Source organism: Microtus oregoni, unplaced genomic scaffold (genome assembly GCF_018167655.1).
Source record: "Microtus oregoni isolate MIOR12 unplaced genomic scaffold, Mior012 000009F_ref0000495, whole genome shotgun sequence".
Classification (NCBI taxonomy): Eukaryota; Metazoa; Chordata; class Mammalia; order Rodentia; family Cricetidae; genus Microtus; species Microtus oregoni.
Genome location: NW_024543068.1, coordinates 18,592,610 through 18,616,185, shown reverse-complemented (window position 1 = coordinate 18,616,185; position 23,576 = coordinate 18,592,610). Strand labels below are relative to the sequence as shown.

At 38.8% G+C, this 23,576-nt stretch overlaps 1 protein-coding gene across 8 annotated transcripts in view; it reads left to right on the top strand.

Annotated features, from left to right (window-relative positions):
• The window catches only part of Pals1 (protein associated with LIN7 1, MAGUK family member), an 86,376-nt gene that overhangs the window by 41,297 nt on the left and 21,503 nt on the right, over positions 1-23,576 (top strand). Inside the window, exons 3-5 of one of the 8 annotated variants that reach the window (XM_041658230.1) lie at positions 286-386; positions 1,436-1,956; positions 17,381-17,589. In XM_041658230.1, the coding sequence (XP_041514164.1) occupies positions 1,590-1,956; positions 17,381-17,589 (576 nt within the window). In that variant the 5' untranslated portion in view covers positions 286-386; positions 1,436-1,589. Of the gene's footprint in view, positions 1-282; positions 387-1,435; positions 1,957-17,380; positions 17,590-23,576 lie in introns of all 8 variants that reach the window. The other 7 variants (XM_041658231.1, XM_041658229.1, XM_041658235.1 and 4 more) reach the window with 7 other exon arrangements.

Genomic DNA, 23,576 nt, shown 5'->3' with positions numbered 1-23,576 from the left:
AATGAACACAGAAAGCTTAAGGCTCACCTAATATAAATCCAGTAGCTCTAATTTTCTTGGAACTAATGGTAAATATGGTGCTTCTATATAGATCATGTGCTTATAAATAAGAGACTTAAAGTTTGGAGGATAACCTGTCATTATAAAAATTCAGTTTTAGCCGCTCATGTAATTTGTATCTGTTTTCCGGGTGGTTGGCCTTAGTGGCTCTCCTAGAGCCTGTGTTCATCTGTGTTAAGCAGTTTGTCTTTTCTCCTTTCTCACTGTAACGGCATCTGAAAGAAGACGGACTGGTACTAGGAATACTGTCTAAAAACCTGGATTTTACTCAGTCAGCATTGTACTCTAATCATATTTACTGAAGTGATGCTCAACTCAAGGAGGAGGTAGGCTCAGTATTGTAAATATTTTTAAAGCCTGTGCAGAAAAAGCTAATTAAATTTAATGTGTGGGTCTGCACACATAAACAGCCTGTATATTTATGCCTAAATGACTTGATGAAAAACTAGTGACATTGAATAAAATGTTTTCTATTTAATTTATTTTGGAGGACTCTTAAGTTAGAATCAAATTAATACTAATAGTACATATATTTATTTTGTAATTTGTATACATTATCTTTTTTAAAGCTAAAAAAGTTCTGTGAGTAAATTTCCTAAGTGACTCTGTGGTTCAGCAGGAGCCACGCTGGGAAGTACAGGAGAGCCCAAGTGCAAGCCCAGTGCTCTTGTCTGTGCGCTCCTTCTGCTGGAAGTCTGTGTGTTTAATGCTACAGAAACTACTGTTTTCTTTAAATGAGTCCTTACAAGTTAATCTTAATTTTCCTTATAAAATTTCACCAGTTAGAAAGACTAACGTTCTACATAGTCTTTTCTAACTATGTAGTTTTGTCCTTAGGTAATTTCACTGATAAACCTTGTTTTTGGGCATCATCTTCATTGCAAAACCCCCTATAAAATTTTACCTAAAAATACTTTCTGTATTTCAAGTTAGCCATTAACATGGCTGTGCAATGCACCAAGTTGTAGTCAGTTGTTCACACAGCCAGCTAATCCTGTGTGCCTTAATTAAGCATAAGGTTGAGATGTTTAAAGTGATTGTTGAAGTATCTTTAGCCCCAGAGCACCTATTCTCTACAAAGTTAATAGCCAAACCATTTTACTTTCTCACTCTGCTAAATGTTACAGTGAATCACTTTTCTTAACCTGTAAATTGAATAGTTTGCTTCATATTCTTGAGAGACAACTTTTTAAAGAAATACCTTGATGTTCTCAACATTATCTGTAAAATGAAGGGAATGGTCTTAATCTGCACTGTAAACTATATTAAAAACTTAGTAGATATTTTCTGTATTGTATAGAAATGGGAAATTGGCTATGTAAACTTTGTTTTTATATTGTAATTCTTATACTTTTCCCTCCATCTTTCCCCTTAGATTTCCCTCATGGATACATTTTCATAGCATTATTATGTGATATAAGAAGTTTTTTTTCTTTGAAGTAACATGGATTTTATACTACAGAATTAAGAGAATTGGCTGTATAGGAAAAATTGATATATTAAAAAGTGGTGCATGTTTATAGATAACCATGACAACATCGTATATGAATGGGCATGTAACAGAGGAATCAGCCACCGGAATAAAAAATCTTGATCTTACATCACCAGAGGAACATCAGAAGCACCGAGAGATGGCTGTTGACTGCCCTGGAGATCTGGGCACCAGGATGATGCCAGTGCGAAGAAGTGCACAGTTGGAGCGTATCCGACAGCAACAGGAGGATATGAGACGTAGGCGTGAGGAAGAGGGGAAAAAGCAAGAACTTGATCTAAATTCTTCCATGAGACTTAAGAAACTAGCTCAAATTCCTCCAAAGACTGGAATAGATAACCCTATATTTGACACAGAAGAAGGAATTGTTTTAGAAAGTCCTCACTATGCTGTGAAAATATTAGGTAAGTAAAAATAGCACAGTATGTTTTGCTTTGGTTTATGTATACTCTAACAAAAATATGTATGGGTTGGACCAGATTTAAGAGAATATAAGTAATGCCAAGACTAAGATCAGTTCTTTATAATTAGAACAGAAGCACTGGTTTAAATATTGTTCTGGTGTGCTTTCCTTCGCCATGATAATCATCACAGCAACTCATGGAGACAGTGATGTGCTTCGCATGCTCCAGTCTCAGTCATCGAGGAGGTCAGGGCTGCCTCCCGATTTGCCTGCGACTTGCTTGCTCAGATTGCTTTTTCTGACTGCCCAGGGGTGTCTGTTCTTTCACAGACTTTTCCTGGGGAGACGCAATACATGTCTCTTCATCCCAGAGAAGGAGCCAGGACAGACCAAAGTAACGGTTCCACAATGTCCAGTTTGCTAAGCCAATGCATTTTTGGGGGGCGGGGGGTACTGATAAGACTATGGGTTACTTACAAGGAGTAAGGGTAATGTAAAAGCAGCTCAGCACCAGGAAGGCTACCTCATTGTGTGTAGCCGCTGCCCAAAACTGGAATCTTCACTCTCTCTGTGCAGCTGGTAGACAGCCTCATGGTCTGAATTTCTTTTTCAACCATTTTAGCTTGCCAGAGTCTCCCCTCTGCCCTCAGTTATTTACTTTTTTCCCACTGCTGGGTAGGGCACCTGAAGAATCAGATTCTGAGTTCCTGTTCTCCATGACGTGTGTCCTTTTGTTTACTTCCTGAGGCCCATGATCCTCCCCCTCCTTCCTAGCACAAACGTTTAAATTTGAAGGGAGTATTACAATTCTTACAAACATGCCATTTGGTGGTACTGCTCACCGTGGCCTGGGCCCCCTCCCATCAGCCATGCCTATAGGCCAATGTGATAGAGACAGTTCCTCAACTTAGATTTTTCACAGATAAGTCTCGGTTTATGTCAATTAATGAAAACCAGCACAACTGGCCCTTTGCCAGCATGATATACAAATACATTACTATTAAACCTTAACCGTTCTTTTCTTACTTGTCCCTAATGTATCATTTTAATATTAATGTCACAGTATGAGACAATCTAACTTTTAAAAGTTCCATGGTCTTTTAAAAATTCCTGCAATTTAAAAGGCCAAATTCTTTTTCTTTTTTCTTTTTTTCTTCGAGACAGTGTTTCTCTGTAGCTTTGGAGCCTGTCCTGGAACTAGCTCTTGTAGACCAGGTTGGCCCTGAACTTACAGAGATCTGCCTGCCTCTACTTCCCAACTGCTGGGATTAAAGGTGTGTACTATCACCACCCGAAAAACCCAAATTCTTAAAAATCCAAAAATCTCTTAACCGTGTGCTCCTCTAAAACAAAACAAGAGGCTAGAGAGATGGCTCAGTTGCTAGGAGTACATATTGCTCTTCCTGAGTTCAATTCCCAGCATCCACATCAGGTGGCTTACAACTGCATATAACCCCCAGCTCCATGGGATCACATACCACTGACCTCTTTGAGTACTTACATTCATATACACATCCATACACATGACTCAAATAGTAAAAATAAACCTTAAAAAATAAAAAAAAACAAGTTATATACTTTCTTATTTCAAAAGGGGAAGATCGTTGAACAGTTAAATCTAATCAAAACGAAATCACAAATCCAGTAGTGTAAATGGCTCAGAGTCCAATGTCTGGGACTCAGTTATGATCTTCTAAGTACAAAAGGGCTTGGGCAGCTCAGCTTCTTAGCTCTGCCACCGGGAAAACGCACAGCTTATGTCATAGGCTCAAGTTGGTTAGACTCCACTCATGCTACTGTCCTTGGTGGTTATCCAACGGTATTGTCATATCCAATATTCAGTGGACACTCCATCTTCACCAATGGTCTCTCAAGTCCCCTCAGGGATTCCCATCCTGCCCGGGGTGCCAGGCCTCAGCCTGTCTTCCTGACGTCTTCAGTCCTGAAATTTAGTTGCCATCAAAAATCCCTTACCAAACTTCCACATTGCCAGTTTCATATGCAGTCTTGAGATGCAGTCTTAGCTGGGACCACAGCTTCAGTGTGTTCGCACAGAGAAAATATTCCAAAAAATTTCACCTCAGTGTTGCTGGTCTCTTGTTAATCACAGCTGATTTTCAGAGTCTGCTAACTGGTATCAGTTGTCCTATTGAAGCAAACATTTCCTTCAGTTATGCTGGTCTTTTAGAAATCACTGCTGATTCTTCAACCTGAGCAACCAGAAACCACAGATTGTTAATTTGGAAATAAAATAGAAACAACTCTAATAAATACAATCTTTGAGAGCCTCTCAGACTTCCCTTTCCTGGCTAGGCCTCCACTATTATGGTCCGGTCTGTCATGGCAGTACTGCACTCCTACTGCTCGCTGTCCTCACTTGTTTTCTGTTGCTATGATAAACACAACCACTGAGCGTGACTGGGGTAGAAGCAGATTTATTTGGCTTACATGTTCCAGTCATAGTTCATCATTGAGGGAAGGAACCATGGTGGAAAGCTACTCATTGGCATGATCCATGTGGCTTGCTCAACTTACTTTTTTATACAGCCCAGGACCACCTGCCTAGGAGTGGCACTGCCCACAATGGTCTGCACTCTCCCACATCAATCAGTATTCAAGACATGCCCACGGGCCAGTCTGATTAGTTCCTCAACTGAGAAGTCTGTCTTCCCAAATGTGGCTAGTTCTATGTCAAGTTAACAAAGTCAACCAGTGCAAATGATCAGGTCCTACAGGCTTTATATGTAGAAAGCATTTCACAGGTGACCTGAAATTTTCATCTTTTATATTAACTCAAATTTTTTTGTCAGACTACTTAGAAGCAAAGTTAAATGATAATGGAAATAAATCTTAAAATCTATTTTATATGACTGTCAGTAAGGCAGATAGGAACTGTTCATGTGGGATCAACTTATTATCTCTAAATTCTGTTGCCAGACAAAAGCTGAAAACCTGGACCTAGGATTTGATTTATATGCAAAAGAGTTCTGCGTCCAAAAAACATGAGAATATTAGGTTAAAAATCTTCTCATTAAAGAATTTCCTTAAACCTTTTAATATTAGCTGGCAGTGTAGATGTAATGAGATTGATGAGTGATGATAGCTGCATATTCCCACACTTAGAATATTTAATCTGTGCATTTTATTCCTGCACACACCAACACTTAACAGAGTTGTGTTAGAAGTCAGTAGAAGTCATTCTGAGAAATGTTGCTTTATACATGAATTTGTATTTTCTTTAAAGCCAGGTGCTGTTTCCTGTGGTTACTGTTTTTTAGGGCTGCTTTTTTTTTTTTTTTGTCATTGTCATCATTCTGCCATTTCCATGCCTGCTGAGCCCTGCGTACCTTAGCAGACACCATTCCTCTAATAATCATGTTACGAAGGTTCGTCATCTCTATTTCAGAGATGAAGGAAGTACCAGTATTAGTGCACACATGTAATCCTAGCCACCGGGAAACTAATGTGGGAAGATTCTGAGTTCCAGACCAGCTATGGTAAGACATGGTCTTAAACAGAACGACAAAAGACACATTGACTCTCAGTCACATAACACTTGCTTAAGACATCAAACTAATACTGAGGAGGGTCAAATTTGAATTGGCCAGGTCTGGAGCTGACTGCAGCAAGTAGTGGTTTAAATAGAGAGTGATATCTAACCTGCACTTTGTGCCCCTGGCCAAAGGTCAAGCTAACCCTAATTTGCCCATAAAAATCTTATTTATCCTATATTTGTTCCTCCATGAGTCTTTTTATTTTCAATATGGAGCAGCTTCTATTCTATCTCATTTACTTTTCTTTGGTAATTTTCCCCCAGACGGTATCTCTGTAGCTTTGGAGCCTGTCCTGGAACTAGCTCTCGTAGACCAGGTTGGCCTCGAACTCACAGAGATCCGCCTGCCTCTGCCTCCCGAGTGCTGGGATTAAAGGCGTGCACCACCACCGCCCGGCTCTTCTTTGGTAATTTTTTTTAGAATGCGTATTTCAGATGTTCATACTTCTGTTTTAAAAAAATCATAGATAATGTATGTTAGACTTCCGGGGCACCTTAAAGAGACAGAAGACAGAAAGAAATCGGTCTGACCTCAGCAGAAAGGACTGTTTGAAGCAGGGAAGGACAGACCTAGATGTGTGTAGATGGTGTTCTGCAAGAGGGAAGGGTACTTGGAGTTTGTGTAGGGTTTTGGGAATGGGAAGTTAGGTGCAACTTCAGGGACCTACGTACAGTCTCTATACCTGCTGGAATTGTTTGTCTAGACAAGGCCATTTTATCTTGCCCTGAATTTTACCTTGTTCCTCCTACCAGGGGCTACCATGATTCAGCTTTTAGGATGCAGATGATAATGGTGGCTGAGTTAGGCAATGGTGGTGAGGGGACAGGGGCTGGAGTTTCATCATGGGATGGGGGATTTTAGCTAGTCTTAGTGCAAAGGGAATCACCTTGGTCAGGGTCTGGCAGAGTTTGTTCAGGGTTTATTCCAACAGTGTGGTCAGAGATAGGGAAGTCTGCTGCAAATGTCATTAGAATGAAAAAAGTATGTATTTAGTATATTTATATGAAAGAATTTTAATGTCTCCCTACCTGAGGGTTTGTTAGAATAGAAATACTTCATTTCCTATTTCTTCCTGCTTACCCTTCCTTTCTCATCATCTCTCCCTTTCTTCACGTTTCTCCCTCCCTCGTATAGTCTAGACTGATCTGTTATTTGTTTAAAGTCTTAATGTGTTTTAAGATTACATTACTTAGAATCAGGCTGTTTACACATGTTTATATATTAAGCCAGATCAGTTTAGGGAAAATGTAATGTTTTCTTTTCATACAGAAGGTAAAATAATTTCTAGTTTTATATTTGTTTTTTGATTTCTCATATCCTTTTTTTCTCACAATATTGCTCAAATTGGTCTCACATTTTTTGTGTTCAAGTTATCCTTCTGTCTTAACCTTGCTAGTAAGTTTCCAGTCCTCATGTTTCTCTTCCTTATCCTCTTCCTCTACTTTTGCCTCCTCTTCCTTCCCCCACCACTAAGCAACATTCCCTACTTATTCCTCTTCCTGCTCACTTTTCTACAGGTTGAAAAGACAACTGTTCTTTTTTCAATTTATAATCTGCTGTGGTTTACATTAATACATTCATTGTGGCCTTTGAATGTAAAGCTGTTTAGAGTAAATTGAAATATATTGCCAGGTATATTGTCATTTATTTCTTGGAAGATTTAATAAATCATAATAAAACTCATAATTTTGTGTAGAAACTAAAAAATATTTCTAAAGAAGTGTAATAGTGTTTGCCAAATATTTTTCTCTGCTAATAATCTCCTAACACATCAGACTACAACAGAAATACTCCCTGAAAATTAAGAGTCTGCCTGTCAGTATTTTAATTAAACACACATGACAGGAGTTGACTTCAGCCTTCTTCACAGCCAGAAACAACAGTGTTGTTTCAAGTGAGGGAAGATGGGGCAACTGGTTTATTTCTGTGAGAAGACACCATCAGTTCCCACACGATACCTCATTTATCTGTGAGTAGACAAAATATTCCATAGGAATTTAAAATGTGACGAGAAAGTGTTTGTAAATTATGTAATGTATAGTAATAAATGTTTAAAAGTAGGATTAAAAAGAAAATACTTAGAAGGGATAAATTGAAATTTTTTTAAAGCAGTCAGAATTCTATCAAAAATTAGAAAACAATGATTTGGAAGCTTAATTTCGAGTAAATAATACCGTTATAAGTTGATTTATTAAGATTTCCTTAATATTGACATACGTTCAAAACCTTGCCTTACTACAAATAAAGTGATTTGTTTTGTTCTCATTTATCAGAGCAAACTGTCTTGTAAGATAAATTCTGAAAACAGTGTAGACTAGAGTAGAAGGAGATGTAATCAAGTAGTTCTCAGCTGTTCCTAGGTTATGATTCTGCTTCTGTTTTATATTAACAGTTATGTAATCTGGGGCCAGAATTGTAAACAAATAGGCAGAATAATGGAAATAAGCTACAGAAAACTGCTTTCTGCTACATATGTGACTGTGTAATTGATACATCCTTGAAGTGGCAGCAGGAAAGGACACACACACACATACGGGGGGACACAGAGTGAGTTGTTTGATAGTTTGATAGAGGAAACTCTTGAATTTTGTGGTTAAAACCTTCTCATTTATATCAGATATTTTAAAGTGAAGAAAAGAAAGAAGTGAAGAAAGTAAAAGTGGGTAAAGGATAAAATAAAAGGGACGCCTCTCACACATTCCTGATATGAACTATCTTTTGATCAATGTTTGGACCGATCATGAGGCTACAATTTTGTCCTACTGTAAAACTTCAGGCCAATGAATCTTTTTTACATTGTCTTCCTTGTGATGTTACTTTCGCTGTCAAACGTTTGCCCGGCCTGCTGTAGGTACTTCTGAACACACCTTGTTGGCCATATCGCCATTGTCATTTGTTTCTTCCTGCAAATGAACCAATGGAAAATGGGTTTATTTTAAGTGTCGAGACCACTTGAAAAGCTTCTGAGGCAATTGCTAAAATTAGAGCTTCAGTAAAGATTTAAGAATTCTTTGGAATATGTACACACTCCTATAAATTTTGTCTTTTCAACATAATTTTACTAAAAATAATTCAGTGCTACATCATTCAAACTTTTTTATACATACCTAAAATTTGATTTTACATTATTAAGTAATAGTAATTTTTAACTTTTTCCTGTCTTGCAAAGAATTGCTTTTTTTTTGCGGCATATTAAATGCTTAACAGGAGCAGGAGAGATGGCTCAGTGGTTAAGAACACTTACTGCACTTGCAGAGGGCCCACAATGGTGGGTGGGGTGTCTCTTTCCAGAGGATCTGATGCCTTCTGACCATCAGTGACTCCTGCATGCATGTGGTACACAAAACTCATACCCACACTTGATCTTAAGTAATTTTTATTGTCACTTAATTACTATTGACTTTGGAGAAGTTATTTATCTTTCTGAACCTTGGTATTAAGGTTTTCTTGAGGCTCAAATGGAAGATTGTATGTAAGCAAATGGTACACTTGTATTTGCAGATTGTTGTTATTGTTTCTGTTTGTTGCACTGTTAATAGCTTAACCAAAGCCTCCACATACTAGGCAAGCTAAGCAGTGTTGTTATGTAAAACTTTGTCTCTAGAGTTTTGTTTTTTTTAAGTTTAGCTTAATGAATAATTACTGTTCAGAATATATAAGTTTCTGATTATTTTAAACAAATTCACACTGGTCTAGTCCACTAAGAATAGAAGTTCAAAGATCTGAACTTTGTGTTCTTGAGTTTAAAATGAGAAAAGAGAGCCGGTTAGGAGTGTAACTGCTCAGAGTGAACCAGGCTTTAGGATTGATCCCTGGGAATCTCAGTGCTGGAATAAATCTTTAGATTGTCTACTCATGACTAAGTGAAAGCACTAAGTAAAAATGAGATTAATTCATAGAACACAGCTCTCTCGTGCTGTGAAACAACCCTAGAGATGGAGTGCTTTAGTTCCTAGAGGTAATTTGAGCAATTACCCTAGTTCTGTTCCCAGTTCTAGTCAAAGACTGGGGACTGGAGAGGTGACTCAGCAGCTAAGAGAGCATAGGGCTCCTGCAAAGGACTCAAGCTCAGTTTCTCGCACCCACATGCCTGTAACTCCAGGTTCAGGGGACTCTGATGCTTCTGACCTTCACAAGCACAATCACAGCCACACAGAGAAGACATACATATAAATAAAAATAAATTTTAAAAAATGTTCCCAGATGCTTGCCCAAATTCTTAAGTATTTGAAAATAGACTCTTGCTTCCTATTACCTATTTTTGGTTTGTTAGTCTTTCAGAAAATCTTCTTATAAAGCCCAAATTGGCTTGGAACTCCCTATGTAGACCATGCTGTGTTCTAACTGGGATGCTTCTGCCTCCCACTCTGAGCACTGGAACTATAAGGTTGTGCCCTCATGCCCGATCATATTGCCTGTCTTATAGTCTTCAATCTGTTTTCTATTTTTAGGAGCTAGCTAAGACTAGAAAAAAGTCAGGAGGTGAATTTAAGGAGCTGTATTTTTTTTATTATATGCCAAAGCCAATATACTTGATTCCTGTTAGTATATGTAATCAGCATTTAAATCGCATGAAATTTGATATGATAGTGGGAACTTAAAATGATTTCTACTGAGAATCAAGTAAAGAAGAACTAATTACACTGTAGCAGTGAGGGATTTGATCTAGATATGAAGAAATGCTTTATTAGGAAAGTTGTGACCCCCTGTAATTTATTACCAAAGCCAGACTTGCCATGCTACCTCTGCTGCGCAGTAGAGTATCACCCTCCTTGGCCTGTGTACCTCTCTGTCTCAGCATTCCCTTTGGCTGCTTCCTGCTTGGCCCTCACAGTCTCTCTCACTAGCCCTGTGGTTCTTCCATCTGTTTTCCTCTGTACAAGATTCTTCTTTGTTCTTTGCCCATGTACAGTGAGGATGAAGGAAGTCTTATTCTGTCCTTTGTGTTATTTCTCTTTCGTCTCTGTCTTGGGTTTTGTTTTGCTTTGCTGTGTTTTAAGGTGCTAGAGATGGAGCTAGCCTAGTGGATTGTAAATGTTCTATGTGGGTGTACCCCACTGAGCACAGCCTAACCCCGTCTTCACCTTAATTTCAGAAGAACATGTCACATTTGACAGGACAGATTTTTTCTGTCGAATAGGATGGTTTAAAACTCCTGACATTGTTTACTGTTAAAGAACTTATATAGATATACGTTATAGGTACAACCATCAGAGAAGGGAGTATTTCTTTTTTCACTTTCTTTCTTTCTTTTTTCTTTTTTTCTTTTTTTTTTTTTTGTTATTTTGTTTTTCGAGACAGGGTTTCTCTGTGTAGCTTTGATGCCTGCCCTGAAACTCGCTCTTGTAGACCATGCTGGCTTCAAACTCACAGAGATCCGCCTGCCTCTACCTCCCAAGTGCTGGGATTCAAGAAGGGCAATAACTATGTAATTCAGCCAGATACTCATAGATTTCAGTCAGTAATGGTTGGTAATACCTGAGTTTCAGTGCAAGTGATCTCAGTTTCGTTTGGTAACATTGATTAACACAATGCATTTCTAGTTTTGGTGAAAATTTTTTAGTAATTAAAAAAAACATGGAAACAAACATGATTGGGACTTGATAGATTTGAGTATTGGTGTAAAGAACACTACTTGGAACAAGTTTAAATTGGTCTTAAACCTAGTTGAAATTTGTAGGTATTTCTAGAATTAGTGTAGTTCTCATGTTTTCTCACTAGTTGCTTTCATCTTTTTGACTTATTATTTTATGTATGGGTATTATGCCTTCATGTATGTCTGTTCATTGCTTGTGTTTCTGGTTCCCATTGAGGCCAGAAGAGGGCATCTGATCACCTGGAACTGGACTTACAGATGGTTATGAGCTGCCATGTGGATGCTGGGAATTGAACCCCGGTCCTGGAAAAGCATCCAGTGCTCTTAACCATGAAGTCATCTCTCCAGCTCCTACTCTTATTCTTGAATATACATAGGTCCCATGTCAAAAGTGTCTTTAAGTTTCAGCTATAATATTACTATTCTCTGGCTGCCTATACCTGTGGATCTTACCTTGTTCTCAAGCCCCCTGAGTGAAAGGCAGCTCTAGAGTGGTTTTTCCCTTTGAGTTATAAATTGCAGTTTTAAAACTTTAGAAATCAGTGTCAATAGACTTGCTAGACACGACCTTTCTTTAGGTCTCAGGTGCTATCAACAGCAGAAACCTACTAATTTCTTCAAATTTGAAAGCGACTATCTCTTTTTAACTATCTACAAATTTCCTGTTTATTGTCTAAACAATATCTAATTTGTTTGTTTTTGAGACAGGGTCTCTACTATGTAGCTCATCTTAGACGTTCTGTGTAGCACAAGACGGATAGTGGGGTTCAGCCTGAAGATCAGAAAAGCAAAACAGCCAGTCACTGGCTCTTACCTCAGTCCAAAATGGTGGCCCTGCCTCCATGAATCCTCAGAATGAGGTTGACTAAGAGCTGTCTCTTCACGTCTTATATTCCTCTTTAGGGCTGAAATTAAAGGCATGCACCACTGCTGCCCAGTTTCTATGGCAAACTAGTGTGGCTCCTGGGATTAAAGGTGTGTGTCTTTAAGGCCGACCAGTGGGGCTCTTTTACTCTCGGATCTTCAGACAAGCTGTATTTGTTAAAATACAAATGAAATATCACTATACTTCTGGAATGTACTTTGTAGACCAGCCTGACCTCAAATTCAACAGAGAACTTGCCTTCAGCCTCTGGAGTGCTGAGACTAAAGGCATGTGCCACCATGCCTAGCCTCTGAATGTATCTTTTTTAAAAAATATTTATTTATTAAGTATACAGTAGTCTGTTTGCATATGTCCCTGCAGGCCAGAAGAGGGCACCATATTTCATTACAGATGGTTGTGAGCCACCGTGTGGTTGCTGGGAATTGAATTCAGGACCTTTGGAAGTGTAGCCAGTGCTCTTAACCTCTGAGCCATCTCTCAAGCCTTCCAAATGAATCTTCACTCTGCTAATCTTCCAAAGTAATGGTGCTGGTCTCAAGCATTCTCTCTCAGTCAGCATTCCTAGTCTAGGCATTTCCTCCTACTTCCTGACTTGGCTTTCCCTGCTTATGACTACACCATCTGATTTACTTGAAAAAATATTTGCGTATTTTATTTTAAATCTGAAAGTAAAAATAAAGGTGGCAGATAATTGCCGAGGAGGGGGTAGAATAGCAAAGCAAACATAAAAAAAAAAGTATATATTAGGGGCTAGAGAGATGGCTCAGCAGCTTGGAGCACTTACTGTCAGTCCAAAGGACTCAGATTCAGTTCCCACCACCAAATAGTGTCTCACAGCAGTCTGTAGCTCCAGCTCCAGGGAATCAAATGCTCTTTACTGGCTTCTGAAAGCATCAGGTACATACATGGTGCATAGACAAATATGTAGGTAAAATATCCATAATATAAAACACATAAAAATAAATACATCTTTTTAGAAAAAGTGGTTAAGAAAACAGATATGAATAATAGTCCCAAATACATCATTTCTTACGGTATGCTTATGTCAGTGACCTTAAGTCAGTGGTTCTAATTCAGAAGATGGTCCATTATAGCCAACTTAATACTTTTACTATAGACCCTGAAATTGGGATTGTATTGTGGTAGAATTTCTTTAGTATGTTTTTCAGGGGAGAGCAGATGTGTATATGTGTGTGTACATACATATGTGTGCTCATGGTGTGTGGAAGAGCAGATGTGTATATGTGTGTGTACATGCATAAGTGTGCTCATGGTGTGTGGAAGCCAGAGGTTGACATCCAGGGTCTTCTTCAATTGCTCCTTACCTCATTTTACTGAAGCAGGGTCTCTGACTAAACCTAGAGCTTGCCAAATCACCTAGTCTAGGTAGCCAGTTTGCCCCCAGGAGCCTTGTCTCTCCTTCACAGGGCCAACATAAGCAGTGGGTGCTGGGGACCAGAACTCTGGTCCTCATGTTTGTACAGCAAATACTTTATACTATGAGCCATCTTTAGTTATTGTTATAGATACCTTCAATTAAAAGCTATTATTCTAAAATAACAATGAAATTATATTCAGTATGTTACACTTAAGACTGCAGGAATATCAATATAATCAGTGAAATTAACTGAAAAAAGAAATGCAAATGATCATGTCTTAATATGTTCACTAAAGAATAGAAGATCAGTAATCCTTCATTTAGTATGTTTCAAAGCAGGCACTTGTTGACAGAGGTTTCTGTCCGGTCTGGTCCTGCAGCCGTGCAGTTCCAAAGAAACACACATAGGTCTACGTTAATTATAAACTGGATGACCTATTAGCTCAGGTGTCTTAATAACTAACTTTTACATCTTAAATTAACCCATAATTTTTGTCTGTGTTAGCCCCATGGCTTGGTACTTTATATCAGTGAAGCATTCTCATCCTGATTCCTCTTCGTGTGGGTGCCGACTGCAGACTGAGCCTTTTCTCTTCCCCAGAATCTCCTTTTCTGGTCACCCCACCTATACTTCCTGCCTGGCTACTGGCCAATCAGCATTTTATTAAACCAATACAAGCGACAAATCTTTACAGGGTACAAGACCATTGTTCCACAGGCACTCACAGTCATTGCTTATAGCAATATGAGTTGGTACAGATCTGGGATGCGATGTGTATCTAAGTCTTAAGTATTTTTACTTCAGTAAGCTTACCCTAGGGGTTTATTCTAATAATTAGTATTTCAGTTACAAAATTTAACAGTGTCCCTATGTGATTGGATTTGCCCCCCCCCCCAAAAAAACTGGCAAAGCTACATAGTATGTAGGAATGCCAGTAATTATAGCAAATAGGTGAAAATATAGCTAATTTTTAAAAATATATTATTAGTATGTCATTCTTAAGTAGCTTTAGTGTACAGGAGAGATTTCCCAACAACTTTTTAGTCTTAAACCGGACTCTCTGAACATAGCGGACAATGAGGACTACTGAGAACTCAAGAACAATGGCAATGGGTTTCTGATCCTACTGCACGCACTGGCTTTGTGGGAGCCTAGGCAGTTTGGATGCTCAACTTACTAGACCTGGATGGAGGTGGGGGTTCCTTGGACTTCCCACAGGACAGGGAACCCTGATTGCTTTTCGGGCTGAGGAGGGGGGGGGACTTAATTGGGGGAGGGGGATGGAAATGGGAGGCGGTGGCGGGGAAGAGACAGAAATCTTAAATAAATTTAAAAAAAAATTAAATTAAAAATAAAATTAAAAAAAATAATAATAATAATAATAATTTCAGGCCAGCCTGGTCTATAGAGCTAGTTCCAGGACAGGAACCAAAAGCTACGGAGAAACCCTGTCTCGAAAAACCAAAAAATATAAAAAAATAAAAAATAATAATAATTTCATAGCCGGGCGGTGGTGGCGCACGCCTTTAATCCCAGCACTTGGGAGGCAGAGGCAGGCAGATCTCTGTGAGTTCGAGGCCAGCCTGGTTTACAAGAGCTAGTTCCAGGACAGGAACCAAAAAAAAGTTACGGAGAAACCCTGTCTCGATAATCAAAAAAAAAATTTTTTTTCATTGTCCCTGGAATTGCAGAGACCCCACAGTTCCCTTCTTGACTGAGGTTGCTTATTAGTTTAAGTCCGCAGTGAAGCCTGAGGCTCCTCACTTGTTCATTTCTCAGACAAACACCCTGAGCCTCTTTTAACAGTTATTAACAGTTTTAATAAGACTCCCTGCACTTTGGGAAGTATCTGTAGTCCCAAAAGATTGTGGACAGTTGCCTTAACTGCTCTGTAGATTTCATACTTTTTCTTAAGTTACTTAAATGTTTTCCTGTATTGCACTAAAGATAAAGTTCTTTTTTAATATGGTCACCTCTTAGAATTTGGTAGATTCATAAAATCCGTATTCTGATCTACTCTTGTAAATATAACAATTGTGTGTGCCTAAACTCTGGCTCACAAGTCTTATATAGCTCTGGAATAAGCTCCTAGGTCAGTATAGTTTTTCCCAGTTTTGATTCATTTTAAAATGTTGATAGCCATGTAACTTTCCATTGTGCTGTGTAGTTAATGAGGGGTTTGTGTGTGTGCTCACTCATACACAAGACAAAAACAAGGGCCACTGGGGCTGTTTTGATTTGGGAGGGAAAGATAAGAACTTCAAGAATCAGCTGAAGTACTTTTAAAACCTGTTTCCAATTTACCTGGGAGGGTACAGGGACTTCCCACCAAGGCTGACAGCCTGAGTTCGGCCCACCTAAAGCAAGGCAAGAATTGATGCCTGCAAGTTGTCCTCTGACCTCCACACACATGCATCACACACACAAATACAAAATTAATGTAAATTTTAAAAATTTAACTGCTATTAAATGGTGGCATACAAGATGAATGAGCGTTGGTAGCTTTAGAACTAACAAGAGTTCAGGCATTTCCCCATGTGACTGTACATAACAGTGCCCACTATATTGTGTCTTTGCCATACTCATTTGCAAGTTTAGTCTTCATCAAAAATCACAAAAGACTCGTTGTTTTAGAGAAATAAGAATGGAACATATGCCAAAAATTGTGAATAATTTTGAGAGTCAAGACTTTTTAAAGGCTTTTAAAACATTGTCATTTTAATACTCTCCCCACGTGTGTGCGTGGGCGCCCACGCACACGAACACACAACCATGTGGGGAACAGGGGGAAAACTACTAATAGTTCTTAAGCATTTGGGTCTAATCATCAGCTGGAACATGAGTGTGCTGTGTATGCGTACCAAAAGGTATAAAATGTGTGCTGTGTATGCATACCAGTAGGCATGGAAAACACACAGAGACCAGAAGTTTACACATTTAAAAAGAAACACACACACACATTTATTAGTTTTGTAGACAACAAAAGGAGTTGCTTGTGATGGCTAGCTTGTTTGTTTTGTCAACTTGGTACAAGCTAGTTATCTGAGAAGAGGGAACCTGAGTTGAGAAAGTGCCCCCCATAAGACTGGCCTGTAAGCAGGTCTGTGGGGCATCTTCTTAAGTGGTGATCTATGTGTGCTGAAGGACCTGGAGTGTGTAGGAAAGCAGGCTGAGCAAGGCATAGGAAGCAATCCAGTAAGCAGTGTTCCTCCATGGCGTCTGCCTCAATTCCTCCCTTCAGGTTCCTGCCCTTCTTACATTCCTGCCCTGCCCTCCCTCAGGTACAGATTGTTTCGTGGAAGTGTAACATGAAATAAGCCCTTTCCCCTGCAGGTGGCATTTGATTAGCAGTGGAAGCCCTAAGGTGTTTGTAATATGAATACACTTCATTCTTCCTACTAAATCTGTTTTGCAAATAATAGTGAATAGTACTCTTAACTACTAAGTCAACTTTTTAGTACCTGTTTCTAAAAATCATCTTGACAGACTCCCAGGCAAATTTATATGTAGCAATAACTATTTTAATAGTTATTAGTGCTTATAATAGTTAAAATGGAAGCATCCTAGATGTTGAAATTTAATGATTATTCTAAGTTGTGCTTGAACTATGTAAAATATGATGGACCTACCTATTACTTGTAATATTCTTCTAAAAATAGTGATTTGGGAAAGCAGTTACACTTACTGTTAAATGAAAAAAGATGCTAACCATTTTCTAGATGGTTGAATTGTTGATATTTTTAATTTTAATTCTGTATTCCCTCATTTATTTTTATAGTAAGAATGCATTTTTTTCTGATTAAAATGCTTTTTTGAGTAAATGTAAGTTATTATTTTATAGCTTTAACAGTTATGTAGTATTAGTAAAATAACAATGATTGACACTTAAAACTATGCAAACTAGTTTTACCCTAAAGACAAAATTTTACTGGTTTAAAAAATTTATCTTAAAATGTATTGAATTTAAGCTAAAACAACTAACTTGGGGACAACTTTCCTTTTCCTACCAGAAATTGAAGACTTGTTTTCCTCGCTTAAACATATCCAGCACACTTTGGTTGATTCCCAGAGCCAGGAGGATATCTCACTGCTTTTACAGCTCGTACAAAACAGAGATTTTCAGAATGCGTTCAAGATACACAATGCTGTCACAGTGCACATGAGCAAGGCCAGTCCCCCATTTCCTCTTATCTCCAATGTACAAGACCTTGTACAAGAGGTACGTGTCTGAATGTCTTGTTGGCATCCACCGGCTATTTATTAGTCAAAGCAGACTGACAAGGCTGAAGTCATTATTGTCTGAGGTAATTGATAATGGTCACCTGCTAAGAATTGTAATGGGAAATGAGAAAAAACTGCTGCATGCATTATTTTCAGAAAGTATTTATAACCTAGTTAATACTGATCTTGAAGAATTAATTTATATATAAAATAAGTATAGAGAGTAACATATTTCAATTTTAATACACTTAGTATGGTTTTCTTTAACCATTATATATTATAAACTCAGATAAAATAATAATCTTTAATAATCAGGAATTATAAATATAACTTTATTGACAATTTGGGGATTTTTTCTTATGAAAATAGTATGTTGCAGATCATCAATTTTTATTATTTTATGTGTGCATGTTTCACCTGCATGTATGTCTGTGTACCCTATGATTGCACTGCCTATAGAGGCCAGAAGAGTGTGTCTGATCCCCGGGGACTAGAGTTACAGATAGGAGTTACAGGAAGTTGATAGCTGTCGTGTGGATGCTGGCAGTTGAACCCAGGTCCTCTGGAAGAGGAACCCATGCCCTAATTGCTGACCATCTCTCCAGCCCATATTATCCAGTTCTACTGCTCTATAAAAGTTTCTTTTTTTAATATGTTGCTTTTAAAGTCTAGGTTCAGATGCTAGTTGATGGTCGGTGTTTAATATGTCCCCAAGCATCTTTCACATTGGAGGTTTTAAACATTACAAATAAGCTCTGATTTCAGAACATTATACAGTTTGTCATTATTATAGAATTTCAGGTTGTTTTAATCTTACAAAAAATAATTCTGAAAACATCAAATAAATGTATTTAATTGAGTCCACAAAATATAGAAAAGGGGATGGGAATGAGTACTATTTCTAACGTATAGGCTACAGACTATACGTTAAGTTAGGAGATACTTTATATATGAGCATAGTTTCCCTAAGGGAGGTGTTTTCCTGGTTGAAATGCCTAAGATGACAAAACTTTACATGCAGTGTAATAGGAAGATCTACTGTTGCCCAGGGCAGAGTGCCATATGGACCTGTTTATAGAAAGGAAGAACTGGCCATCTATCAGAGTTTCAAAGAGCTGTTGGACTCCTATTCTGTGAACTCATCTTTTACTGTTGAAATTAGTTGTATGATATTCTTTTCATTGAGGGAATTGTTGAGCACCAGGTATAGCTTGGTGTTCTAACCCTGTCTACCATATATGAGGCCCTAGGTTCAGTCCACAGCATTGCAGGAAATAAAAATTTTTTTAATTAGAAATACCATTTCTATTCCATTTACTTAATTTTTTTGTTTGTTTAAGGTAACTTAAATGGTTTTGCTGAAAGTTTTTTAAAAAACATATTGAGGCAGGTATGGTATCTCATAGCTTTAAATCCAGCACTCAAAGGCAGAGGCAAGTGGATATCTAGACCAGCCTGGTCTACAGAGTGAGTTCCAGAACTGCCAAGGTTACACAGAGAAACCCTGTCTCAAAAAGCAAAACAAAACAAGGTTTCTCTGTAGTTTTTTGTTTTCACATCTCTCTCTGTAGTTTTTTGGAACCTGTCCTGGAACTCACTCTATTTGAGGCTGGCCTCAAACTCATAGAGATCCACCTGCCTCTGCCTTCTGAGTGCTGGGATTAAAGATGTGTGCCACCCCCGCCTAGCAAGATTAATTTTTTTATGTATGTGAGTACTATATCTGTATGTATTCCTTTATGCCAGAAGAGGGCATCAGATCCCAGTATAGATGGTTGTGAGCCACCATGTGGTTGCTGAGAATTGAACTCAGGACCTGTGGAAGAGCAGGCAGTACTCTTAACCAGTGAGCTATCTTTCCAGCCCCAATTTACACTTTTTCAAAAAAAAAGATTGATAACTTGAATTTCATGGAATAAACTTTTGCTTATCTAAAAACATCTATGAGTAAAATGTAAGCCAACATATCAGGAAACAGAATTAATTTTTCTTTTTCTTTATTTTGAAATACTGTGTGTGTGTGTGTGTGTGTGTGTGTACGTGTGTGTGAGAGAGAGAGAGAGAGAGAGAGAGAGAGAGAGAAAGAGAGAGACAGAAACTTCTGTTGTGGTAGCATGAGCACAGGATTGTAGGGAGACAGTATGGCATATATGGGAACCAATGGTTTAATGGTGGACCCTAGGCATGAGTAAGATCAGGGCTGGAAAAGAGGCAAGAATCAGGTGATGCTTAATGCTAAGGATCTTCTACTCCATCCTGTAAGTGACTAGGAAAGAGGCAGTGAGGATGACAGTGGTCATTTATAATTGAAAATCAGATCAAAATAGTTATTTAAGCCAGACGGTGGTGGCGCACGCCTTTAATCTCAGCACTCGGGAGGCAGAGGCAGGGGGATCTCTGTGAGTTCGAGACCAGCCTGGTCTACAAGAGCTAGTTCCAGAACAGACAACAAAGCTACAGAGAAACCCTGTCTTGAAAAACCAGATAGATAGATAGATAGATAGATAGATAGATAGATAGATAGATAGATAGATAGATAGATATTTAATACTCTTACAAACAGTTTGAACAGGATGATTTCATGTTGGTAAAAGTAAGTATAGAGATAGCTTCCAGGTCTGATTATAGAGCTCAGGGCTAGAGTGCTTGCCTAGCATGTGTGAGGCCCAGGATTCAGTCCCAAGGACTATACAGAAACAAACAAAAGGTTGCCCCTCTGTGTCACTGGTCTGCACATCTCAGAGTCAGCCTAGTTTTCTGAAAGAATTTAAGTCTGTACTGAACACAAACAATACTACACAACTATTCTATTAGGTATCATTAGTAGGGGAAAAAAAGTATATGGATGGGAAAGCCTGCTAGTTACATGCAGATACTCTGCCTTTTTGTAGAAGAAACTCAAGTGACTTTGGACTTATGTAAGGAACAAGAGTTCCTGTAACTAATTCTGTGTCATACTAAAGAATAACTATATACATAGAGATTTCCTTCATGCGTGTGTATGTCCAGTTTTATTGAGATATAATTGTTAAAAATTGCTGTTTCGTGGTTGGCTCAGTGTAAATATCTATGTGTGCACCTATGAAATCTTCCACCTACCCACCCACAAGTCACTAAAACATCCACCATCCGCAAAGCTTGCTCAAGGCCCTGGACAGTAACTACCTCTTCTACTCTTTTGCCCCTTTTGTTATAAGCTAATCAGCTTCCTGCTTTACTAATTTGCCATTTATGAACATGTCAGATAAATAGACAATATTTGCTCTTTTGTTATTTTTCTTGTCAGTGTGGCTAAGTACCTGGTATGAAACAACTTAAATGGGGAGGATTTGTTTGGGCTCACAGGATTCGTGAGGTCATAGCTCATCCTGGTTGGAAAGGTGAGGCATTGGGGTAGCTCATTGGCAGTGGACTGTAGGACAGCTGGCTACATTGTCTTGGTGGTCAGAAACAGACTTAGATGCTGGAGACAGAGTTAGAACCCATAACGCATGCACACATAAACTCCGTGGTCCTTACCCTCTGTAACCTCACAAAGCAGCACCACCAGATGGGGAAAAGATGTGCAAAAATATGAGCGGGGGGGTGGAGGTCATTTCACATCAAACCATGACAGTGTCTGATTTCCTCTGCTCAGTGTAATCTTGAGGTTCATCTCTTCTGTGCTTTATCAAGCCCAACAGTTCACACATGGTAATTTAAATTTTTTTAACATTTATTTGTTTATTGTGTGTGTGCATGTACATGCTGTGTGTGAATGTAGAGATCAGAGCAAAACTTTGAGGAGTCAGTTCTCCTTCCTCCATGTGCATTCTGAGACTTGAACTTGGGTTGTCAGGTGTTGTCAGGTTGATGGCAAGTGCCTTTACCCACTGAACCAGCTTACCAGCTTTCCGGTTACTGATCCTCAAATGTGAGATGTAGTGGTGTCTTTTTAATATATTCTGATTATATGCTTTGGGAAGGGGACAGTAACATGTAAGAACAGTCCTTCAGTTTCTTCAGCTAATGATGTGTGTTGATGCTAGGTTTGGGAGCTTGCTGGTAGAGAAGGTAGTGTTTATCAGAGTTCTAGTTTTCTTGTTTTGTTTTGTTTTAGTTTTTCAAGACAGGGTTTCTCTATGTAGCCCTAGCTCTCCTGGAACTCACGCTGTAGACCAGGCTGGCCTCAAACTCAAGACATCTGCTTGCCTCTGCCTCCTGAGTGCTACAAATAAAGGCATGTGGCACCACTGCCCGACTTATGTTTTTTTTGTTTTGTTTTTTAAAGAAAGATTTCAGAGATGCTTAGAAACTGACTTAAAAGTAGAAACAGGCCAGGTGGTGGTGATGCACTCGGGAGGCAGAGACAGGTGAATCTCTGTGAGTTCGAGACCAGCCTGGTCTACAAGAGCAAGTTCCAGGACAGGCTCCGAAGCTACAGAGAAACCCTGTCTCGAAAAACAAACAAACAAACAGATAAATAAAGAGTAGAAGCAGGAAAAAAGTGTTGTCTGTAGAATATTATTATTGGATTGATTGGTAGCTTTTATAAAGTCTTGATATATTTTTTTTTAATTCAAAACTGTCCTTCCCTCTCAGAGTTGCTTTCTCCAGCAGTTGAAAGGTGTTTTGGTCAAGGATTATAAATTTTTAATTAATAGTGTCGTTTTCATGAAGTTTCAAAAGAAAAGCGTTGTCTTGTAGTTTCTAGGTACCAAAACTAGGGGACAGAGTAGTTTCAGTACTTTGTTAGGCAGCATTGCACTGGTAGCCCTGGTCTACCCGGCACTCACAGGAATCCTCCTGCCTGCGGAGTGAGGGGATTAAAGCATACACCACTACACCCAGCACGATCACAGTATTTTAGGGTTTGTGTGTGTGTGTGTGTGTGTGTGTGTGTGTGTACATGTATGTAGTATGGGTGCTTGCAGGGACCAGAGGAAAACATCAGATCCCCTTGGTCTGGAGTTACAGGTGGTTGTGAGCTGCCTGCTATGGGTGCTGGGCATCACACTCCAATCCTTTACAAGAACACAAGCACTCTTAACTGTAGAGCCACCCTTCCAGCTCTCCTCACTGCCTTGGTATGCTTGTTGTGGTAAAAATTGGTCCTCATCTTGTCATCTGATAGGTTTAATTGGAGAATTGCTAATAAAATAGCCATAAGTGACATAGAATTCCTGTTTTAATCCTTGCTTACTCTTTAAATTTCACAAATAGTGATAATTTTGGTTTTGTAGTCTACATTGTTACAGTGTACCATTTTGGAGAGACTATGGGGTTCGGAGGTACACAGGCAGAAATGAGGCCTGAACAGTAAGAGCACACAGTGTAATCTTTGGGAGACAGTAGTATTCAGAGAAACATACCTGCCTCAATATTCATTGGTAAGAAATTGAAAATGGCAAATAAGTGGACTTCATTTTTAGTTCAAGTAACTAGAAGCCAAGGAAATAGGAAAGAATAATTAAATTTCCTAATAGGAAGAGTGTAGCTGATTCTTTGAAAAGGATGGGAAAGTTGACACTACCTATGGTCACTTAAGCCATGCAGCAGTATTAGGAAAGATCACAATGCAGACACAGATTGAGGTCATTTAGTCAGCCTTTCAAGAGGTCAGCCTGCCTATAAAGACAGACACAGAGGCCCGAAAAACTTACCATAACTGTGGGAGTTTTCTCAAGAACACATTGTCAGTTTTTCTTGTAAGTGTAGAACTTTAAATTGACATCTCAGATTTTTGTTTGTTTGTTTGTTTGTTTTGTTTTGTTGTGTTGTGTTTGTTTTACAGGGTTTCTCTGGATAGCTGTCCTGGAACTAGCTCTTGTAGACCAGGCTGGCTTTGAACTCACAGAGATCCACCTACCTCTGCCTACCTAGTGCTGAGATTAAAGGCGTGCGCCACCACTGCCCGGCAACATCTCTGATTTTTAATGTAATTTTTAAAAACCTCTAAAGTAGCATGATAACTAACTGGTAGAGCATATCTTCTGTCTTAAAATC